A 9,696-nucleotide genomic window follows, 5' to 3' on the forward strand; every position below is an offset into this window, starting at 1 on the left:
TGTTTCCCTGGTATATGGCAATTGGTATTGGTTCTTGCCTGGGTTTTGGTGTTTTATAGTGTGATTTTAGCTTGGCTGTATGGCAGCAGTTGCTGACTCTTCTTGTGTAATATATGGAGAGAAAGAGTCCTCCAAAGGTAGAAGGGGGAGCATATAACAGCAAAACAGCACCAGTGAAATAAAGACAAGAGAAAAATAAAAAACCCAAACAAACAAAAAACAGCAACAACAAAAACTAGACTGAATACTACAGTCTCTAATCACAGAAAAGGGAGAGGAGGGAGAGAAGGAAAAAAAAAAATCTGTAGTATTATATGAGTATGACTTTAGTGTCTTTTCTTCAGCTTCTTGTTTTCAAAGCTGCCTGAGAGATTTCAGGATGCCAGTGTTGGTTGTTATGCAGTACCTCAGGCTTTAATTTAATTTTTGGCCTATTTTGTTTTTAAACTCTCTTTCCCTCTCTACAGCCCTATCCTGCCCTTTCCCATTTTAAAAAACAAAACAAAAGACAAACAAGCAAAAATCCTTCAGGGCCTGCTCTTGGGCTGAGTATCTGTGAGCAGGTGTGGCAGAAGAACCCAACAGCAGTGAGGGTAGGGGGTGTCCACTCGCTCAGACTCCCCCTCTAGTGACCAGAATGGAGGTGGGCAAACAGTGGGTATGCCAATGACCAGATACAATAAAAAAAGAAAAGAAAATCAGAACAAAGCAAAACTGACAAAGTGTATTTCCACCTTTGCTCCAAGATTCCGTGGTGTTTCTGCTTTCCCATTTGGTCTTGCTGTTTGGTCTTGCCTAAGATGTCGGCTCTGGGCCTCTGAGCCCAGCCCGGCAGATTTAAAAGTACGTAATTTTTCTTACTTCAGCTTCAAGTTCCACAATCTATAGGCCTTCAAACTTTAAAAATATTCCTATTTCTGTGGTTCTGCGTTTTGGAGCTCTGCCCTGGATCTGCTTTGCCTAGTATTCTGTGGTATTGCTGACAGCGAACTTCACTGCACTTCCACCCTAGCCGCCAGCAAGCTTCGCCCTTTCCATAGTTTTCCATGGCTGAGTTTTCAGAGGTCGATGGCTCCCATGTTACAGTGGGGATAGGAGGGACCATAAAGTGATTGGTTGGTCTCCATATGCTCCCTTCCCCCATCCATTGTCTGCTTTGTTCTGTCTTGCTCTATTCCTTGAAAGGTTGATCCTACACATAACTTCACCCAGCTTTCTGCTGGGTTTGATCAGTGGGTGGTGCAAGCAAGAGACGAGAGGACAAGATAAGGGAGAGGCTTGGGTATATGTTCCTTCTAGTCACTCCTGGTGACCTCTCATCTCTGGGACAGGGAGGTGATGGCACCTGTTTTTCTTTAAGGGCCAGAGAGTAAACATTTTAAGCCTTGTAGCCATCACATGCAAAGAGGTAAAAAACGAGAGTATTATGTAGTTACTTCTAAGTAACAAAATGTAGCCATTTACAAACATAAAAGCCTTTCTTAGCTTTTGGGCCCTATAAACAGGGCAGCTGGGCCCTGACTGTGGAGCTTCCTTTGGGTGGCCATTTCTCTAGGGTGCCAACTTAGTGGCTCCATTCACATCATTGTTCTCCCAGTCCAGTATGCCTGGGGTGGTAACAGCTGGGTCCTGGGTGCCTCACCATACCTGTTGTTGTTGTTAGGTGTCATCGAGTAGGCTCTGATTCATAGCAACCTTACACACACAGGACAAGACACTGCCTGTTCCTGAGCCATCCTCACAATTGTTACGCTTGAATCTCTTGCTGCCGCCACTGTGCCAATCCAACTTGTTGGGGGTCTTCCTCTTTTTCCACTGACACTCCTACTTTACCAAGCATGATGTCCTTTTCCAGAGGCTGGTCATTTCTGCTATGTCCAAAGTATAAGAGACTAAATCTTACCATCCTTCCTTCTCAGGAGCATTCTGGCTGCACTTCTTCCAAAACAGATTTGTTTGCTTTTCTGGCAGTCCGCGTGGCTCCTTTAATCCTAACCACTCCTCTGTAGATAATTTCTTCCTTCAGTTCTATCAGTTTGACCTTTCAGAGTGTGCCTTTTGTTTCCTTCCAGGTCAGGGAGAGGGGTCAGGAAAGGCGAGAAAGGTTTATGGTACTAAGTGAGGCGAAATGTTCTGTCCAAGGTAGAGTGAATGCCCAAAAGCATTATGGGATCATCATGGAGAACACACTGTGTTAAAACACGATGCTGAAATTCTAGTCCTAAATCTGCCCTTCTTCTGAAAAAAGGTACCCGTCACTTCTTTTACCTTCTTATTTGTGCTTTTATTCTCAAATCTCCAGCCCTTCCCAGCCCAGATATACTTAAGTGTATCTCTTTTCTCTCCTCTGTTCTCATAGAGTTGGTAAGAAGAATGCCACTTTCCTTGGATGGAGAATACCAAAATGATGTGGTTGGTCCCAAGAAAGTCTGCCCAGCATGGTGCTCTGGGGGTGGTGGTGGTCATAGTTATATCACATGACCAAGCTCTTTAACAAGAGATGGTGGAGTCCCTATTTTGTCCAGGTACAATTCTGTGAACTGGGGATTCAATGATGACTTGAACATAGCTGGTCCACCTAGGGGGTCAAATCTGGCCAGGAGGAGACTCATAAACTTGAATAATGCTACCAACAGGCACTTTATGCATCAGCCACCTAGCTAAGTGTTGACACTGGCTGCTCCTCCAGGCCAAAGCAACAAGGGAGTACTGTAGAGATGCTTAGCAAACCCACTAACATCAACCTGGCCTTTCTGGTGTACAGATCCTAACCAATGAACATTAACCAAGCAGTTGTGTTTGTGGTGAAAATGGATCTGAAGTCGAATGTAAGTGAGTTTCTTTGTTGAGACTTCTGACCAGTCAATGAGTATGACTCTGACCCCTCTGCCTGTCTTAATAATCCAGGTACCACACTTTCTGCCACTGGGGAGCTTCTCAAGGAATGCTGCTGGAATCTTAAGTGATAACCTCTATTTAAAAGCATGCATGTCAGAAACCCTCTTCAAAGGATGAAAGAAAAGAGTTCAGAAGTGAAGGGAAGAGACTGACTGATCCAAGTGGCCAAAATACAAAGGAGATACAGACCAAGAACAGTACAGAGGCTGGGGCTGCAAAGAGGGTCATGGGTGACCTCAGGGAATAATTTAACCCAGGGGTTCTCAAACTTGATCGAGCATCAGTGTCATCTGAAGGGCTAGTTAAAACCCAGATTGCTGGGTTCCACCCCAGAGTTCCTGATTCAGAAGGTCAGAGATGGAGTCTGAGAATTGGTGTTTTTCACAAGTTCCAGGGTGTTGCTGATGCTGCTGATTTGGACCACCTTTTGAAGCAGTGATTTAACGCAAGATTTCAGGAGGGAAGTCAAGAATAGGGGCTGTGGAGGTGTGGTAACTAAGGTGGTAGAGGAGTAGAATTCTTGCTTCAGGAGTCTGGGTGTGAAATTTGAAAAGGGAGGCATTGGAGAATCAAAGGATTCTCACCGGATGAGAAAAAGGTGGGCAAGGTGAGAGGGAGAGAGTGTTTCTGGTGGCCTTTTGTGGCACTACGCTATGAGGTTTGAGGTGGGACTGGAATTTGTATTTCTTAAGCTCTCCCAGGTGATTTGATACTCAGTCAGGTTTGTTAGATACGCTGTACACTAACTTCCAGACAGTGCCTGGTACACAGTAAAACCCACTGCTGTCAAACTTATTCCATAGTGATCCTACAGGATAGAGAACTGCCTCAGAGGGCTTCCGAGGCTGTAAATCTTTATGTAAGCAGACTGCTATATCTTTCTCCCAAAGAGAGGCTGGTAGGTTTGAAGCAGTTAGCAGCACAACACATAACCCACTTACCACCATGGCTCTTTGGTATATACTAAACCAAACTGGTTCTGACTCATAGAGATCCTATAGAGACTTTCAGAAACTGTAAATCTTTAAGGGGCAGATAACCTCATCTTTCTCCCCTAGTGTGACTGGTGGGTTTGACCTTGTGGCTTGCAGTCCAGTGCTTATCCTATAGCACCACTAGACCTGCTTGGGTCTATACTGGGTACCCAACAAAAAGTTATTGAATACATACTAATTCCAAGTGGGCATTGAGAATGTTAGGTTTCTAACTGTGTTTGTCATGATCCCTAATTTATTTCATTGAAGTAATTTCTAAACCACCTGCTAATACAAGAATAACAACCTCTCAAGCAGAAATTGGATTCTGCAAATAGAATTCAGGCTCTTTCAAAGCCGAAGATTACAGAAATGAAAACCTGGCTGTAACCAAAGATGCTGTTTATTAGGCACAAGGCATAGCTTCTTAGGGTGGGGGTGGGGAGAGAGAGATAATCCCCTTTCTTCTTCACCTCTCAGATTCTACTTGACTCCTTCTTGTCTATGCTTGCGTGTGTACGTGTCACTTCAAGCTTCACATTAGAAATTCATTAGTGGCAAACAGCTAACGCTTGTCAGGCAAGCTGCATTCCCCCCAACATCCATTCAGAGTTCAAGCTATAGTCCCAGGGGCAGCTTATCTTAAAGCGAGAATCCCAGTGCTTGAAACAGACCAAAATGGAAATGCATTGCAAATAGCGTGAGCAGGGCTAGCTGGGCAAAGGACAGCTGTGGACCAGGTTTCACTCTACTGAATCTGAAATCATTTTCTTTTGATTCCACAGGAGTGTTTTCATAAAATTAGGAACTAAGGGAAATGATGAATATTATTTTTGTTGGAATTGAAAGAGGGGTTGGGCTGAGGGTGAGTGTGTTCTTGTGTATGCGGCAGCAATGAGTATTTGCTTTTATGTTGGGTCTATATACTGGAGGCTTTGGAGTTGGCTTGCAACATGTAGCCGGAGGCTAAAGTCTTGACTTGGGGCCGTGGATTCCAGAATTAGGCAGATCAAGCATTTCCCCATCTTAGTTTCCTCCCTTATGAACTGAAGGAATGGGGACAGATCACATCTAGAGTCTTTTCTAGTACTCTCTGCCAACTGCCAGAGTACAGATGATTATGGGAAAGGCCAAAGAGCAAGGGATTTGGATGGATCACATGAATTTAAAGATATTCACTCCCAAGGGGAATAGAATTGAGGCGTTTCCGGAAGTATTAATTGCCTCTTATAGGAACTGACTCAACAGCACACAGCTATCACCACTGTAGGAGTCCTGGTGTGGTGCTGCAGGATAAGAACTGGACTACTTGTGGTGCTAAAGGTTAAGCACTGGACTGAAAGATTAGTTTTAATGGCGAGATCCGTGGTTCAAACTTTACCACTTGCTCCTTGGAAACCCTATACAGGGTGGCTATGAGTTGGAAACAACTCAACGGCACTTAACAACAACAACAACTAATTGCAAAGTTGGCAGTTAAAACCCACCAGTCGCTCCTTGGAAATCTGATACAGGGTGGCTATGATTCCATGGCTTTCCAATAAGCAAGAAGGTTTTAAGTTATAAAGGTGCAGAGAGAAGAGACGGTAGAGAAAAAAGAGGATTTGCTCACAGTCAGAGAGAGTGAACCTAAAGCTGCTACAGGTCTCCTCAGATTCCCCACCGTTCCCACTGTGTCCCATACACAGACGGGCAGCTATGAAAGGGGAGTGGGGCTTCAGTTATGGTGATAGGAACAACGGCATTGAGAACCCTACAACTTTTGTTAGGTAGAGGAATTCCCTATCGAATGCAGTCAAGAGATATATGAGAATTTATAGTCACCCTCTGGGGTTACAACCTATGGCACTTGCTTCACCGTCCACCCTCTCTCTATCCACTACGCGGACATGGTGATTTTAAAAGCCTAGTTCTCCACTTTGATAATATGGAAGTTGAGAAAGTAATAAATAGCTTGTCCTTCCAACTCCCTCATTTTAGATTTTTTTCCCCTTGATATCAGATGGATTCTGGTTTGATATGTTATCGTGTTGAAAGACCTGATTCTTGAGATGGGTTTTCAGGTAGTGAGAGACATACCTTGATCGGAGAGTACCACTTCCGGGGAGAGGAGGGTCTGCGCATATTGTTGTTGAGGTTTCGAGGTTCAGGGAATTCATACTCCTGCTCAGGCATTTTGACTCTTGCATTCTTTGCCTTTTCTAATTTAGCCCCTTCTTCAGTGGAGCCCTTTTCTCCCCAACGAACCTAAAGTAAATAAAATACAATGGAACAAAATGACAAAATACAGTATACTGTCCCTGGCCCTGGTGGCATAACAGTTAAGCACTTGGCAGATAAATGAAAGGCTGCCCATTCAAACCCACCCAATGACTCGGTGAAAGAGAGCTCTGGTGATCTGCTCTGGATAAGATAAAACCTATGGGGAAGTTTTACTCTCTCACATAGGGTTGCTCTAAGTCAAAATGGACTCAATGATCTTAACAAAAACAGTAACAAGGGAGAATGATAGGAGTCCCTGAGTACTGTGCTTGGTACTGACATTCAAATCCACCCAAATACACCTTGGAAGAAAGGCCTGGTGATCAACTTCTGAAAACTCAGCAACTGAAATCCTATGGAGCACAGTTCTATTCTAACACACACGGAGTAGGCACGAGTCGGAAATGACTTGTTGGCAACTGTTTAAGAGAATGGTAACCACAATCATGAGATGCACAGAGCAAGTGCTACCAGTCCTCAGTTCTACTGGGGCTTGAGGGCAGCAAATGGGGCAGACATGGATAAGGGAAAGGCAGAGCTGAAAGGTCGGTGGGAGTAGGCTGTGTGGATGGGCTGTGTTAGGGGAGGAGTCATTCAGGCTGGGGCCACAGCTTATGTGAAGGCCTGTGAGCCCAAGAAAAAAAACCTCTGGATTTTATTCCAGTGAGAGAAGAAACCACTGGGACATTTGAGCAGACAGTTAGACTCTCTGATCCATGGTAGGTGAGACACAGGGCTGTATAGTTCAAAGACTATACCTTCTATCTCCTCATCTTTCCACCTTATAAACCACCTTCCTGCTGGATTTCAAGTATGAGTTTTGCTGCAGAGCATAAATGCTGAAGGTTTTTTGCCTGTGAATGACTTCAGTCAGACAGCCGTTCCACTGTGTGTTGAGGTTTAAGTGTTCAGATGATAGTATCTCTTGAGTACCCCACGCTCTTCTGACAGCTGAACTGCCAGCTAGAAACAGACTAAATTTAAAAGTGGGTCTTGGGCCACTTCCCCTGGCCACATCCTTTAATGGTCTCTTGGTTGTGTTGCCATATGGCCAGAGCCTTGGAGACTAACCTTTCCTACCTTCCAAGCTTTCTGTAGGCCCAGCATGGGTACATGACACAATCATGGTTGTGGGAGGAGATGCCTTTGTTCTCTGTGCCCTATAAAAGGTCATCAGGGGAATATGGGACTTTGAAATTCATCGTGGTCTGTGATTTCCCTCACCCAGATAATCTAAATTTGTCTTTGTCTTGTGTTTATTCCTGTTTAAGACTTAATAGAGCAGTCTCTATAATATTTATATATTTGATGATGCAGTATCTTTCCTCCCATCGGTTCCCACCAGTCTGCTTTTGTTTTCATTACTGAGCAGTCGGCACAGAGGTGTATAGACATTTGGTTACGCTCTTACCTCCATCCTTTTAATGCCTCCAACCCCACGGCCGCCGTAGTAAGAGGCATCCACTGTAGGCCACTTCTTCTTAGGCAGCCCATCGTCATCTTCTTCCTGCAGACAAAGAGATTGGACCCCGTGAACTTTCTGCTGATGCATGAAGAGGCCAAATAGTATTGCTGCGAGTACAAAGTTCAGGGTACTGTGGCAATGTGGAAGAGACAGAGCCTGCAGTGTCAGACCACCTGGGTGACATCCCAGTGCCACCACGTGGGCTTCTGAAAATCACTAAGCTTGTTTTCTCTATCTGTCATGTGAAGGTGAAAGCAGTAGTACCTGGGAGGCTGTGGCACAATCCTTAGACCTGTTCTCTTCTGCATCTCTACCCCTTTGGAAGGAGTGTCTGGGAAGTGTAAATGAACTACCAATGGAAAGATTAGAGGTTCAAATGGTTCCAACCCATGTAGTGGTGTCTTGGAAGCAAGGTGTGGCAAGCTGCTTCCAAAAGGTCAGAGCCTGGACAACCTCATGGAGCAGTGCAGCTCTACACACAAGGGGTTGTCATGAGTTGGAACTGACTCAAGGGCAGCTTATTTGTAGGGGCCCTCGTCTAATCCCATCTACATGACCCCTGATAGCCCTTGGATTTCTACCGTCAGTTCTGGCTTCCCTGCACTCCAATAGCTGACTTGTCATTGACAACTACTCCTGAGATAAGCAGCCATCCCCACAACAGACCATGACATGAAGGCCTGGGCTCCCCCAATCCAAACCTACTCCTCCCCAGCCATCCCCATGGCTTGGGAATCATCCTTTTTTTATTTTTAATGTTTCATTGTGAATTATGTGATAGTTTACATGGGAGAACATTAGTTTTACATTCATCCTATCATATCATTGCCATGGTTACAATCCCCTCCATGCATCATCACCCAATCAAAGGGTATACACTACAAGCCTGCCCCACGATCATCAGCACACAGCCCCTCACCCTCTCTGTGTCTAAATTCCCAGCTGCTCCATCTCTCCACGTCATTGTCTCTCTCATTGCCCTGCCCTAACCCTGTCCTGATTTGCCAGCAAGGTCTGTTGACCCTGTTTCTCAAAAATCCCAAATTCTACTGACTTTTCCATCTCTATTACCACCCAACGACTCTCTCTTGAATGTGCAGTGGAGCCTCCTAACTGGCATTGCTGCTGCCATGCTTACACTCCGATGTGCCATTCTCTACAAAGCAACCAGGAGAAAGCCCACCCCCGACATTGCCTTGTGTGTGCCAGCCTTTGCTCCCCTCTCAGCCTTCCCCTTGCCATGCCCCCCCTGATGCTCAGCTGCTCGGAGAACCTTGCTGTCTCAGGGCTTGTGGAGAAGCCATCCATCTCCTCCTTCAGAAATGTTTCTCTCTGGTCTTCTCATCCTGGCTCCAAATTACTCCTCAGAGAGGCCTCCCCAACATTCTTCTAAAGTACCCCTGACACCCTGTTTATTTACTATCTGTCCTATCACACTAAGGATCTGTGATGGTGCAATGGTTAAGCACTCAACTGCTAACCAAATGGTTAATGGTTCAAACCCACCAACTGCTCCATGGGAAAGAGATGAGGACACTGGCCTCAAAAACCCTATGAGCAACTGTACTCTGTCCTGTAGGGAAGTTACGAGTTGGAATAGACTTGATGACGATGTTCCCTCCCTCCCCTTACCATACTGTAATGCGATTTCCTTGGAAACTTTTTATTACTTGGTGTTTTCACCACTGTATTCCCTGATTCTAGAAGACCACTTGGGACATGGTGGTGGTGGTGATGAGTGTGTGCCACTGAGTTGGTTCCAAAGCATAATGACCCTGTGCTGGGTTTCTGAAACTGTAAATCTTTATGGGAGCAGAAAGTCTCATCTGCCTCCTGAGGATGGTAGATTTGAACTGCTGACCTTCCACTACACTACCAGGGCTCTTAGTACATGGTTGCTGTTGTTAAGTGTTGTCGAGTCAGTTCTGACTCATATCGACCCTGTATAGGGTTCCCAAGGAACAGTTGGTGAGTTTGAACCACTGACCTTGTGGTTCAAAACAACCTGCAGTCCAGTGCTTTATCCCACTAGTACATGGCTGTTTTTGTTAGGCGCCATGGAATCAGTACCAGCTAATACTGATTGTATGCACAACA

At 45.2% G+C, this 9,696-nt stretch overlaps 1 protein-coding gene across 1 annotated transcript in view; it reads right to left on the reverse strand.

Moving 5' to 3' along the window:
* Nucleotides 1–9,696, reverse strand: part of ANTXR1 (anthrax toxin receptor 1) — a 374,982-nt gene that overhangs the window by 106,756 nt on the left and 258,530 nt on the right. The window contains exons 16-17 of the mRNA XM_006862995.1: nucleotides 7,546–7,641; nucleotides 5,952–6,119 (exon numbers count right to left, since the gene is read on the reverse strand). Of these exons, the coding sequence (XP_006863057.1) occupies nucleotides 5,952–6,119; nucleotides 7,546–7,641 (264 nt within the window). The remainder of the gene's footprint in view (nucleotides 1–5,951; nucleotides 6,120–7,545; nucleotides 7,642–9,696) is intronic.

This window comes from Chrysochloris asiatica, unplaced genomic scaffold (genome assembly GCF_000296735.1).
Source record: "Chrysochloris asiatica unplaced genomic scaffold, ChrAsi1.0 scaffold00052, whole genome shotgun sequence".
Lineage (NCBI taxonomy): Eukaryota > Metazoa > Chordata > Mammalia > Afrosoricida > Chrysochloridae > Chrysochloris > Chrysochloris asiatica.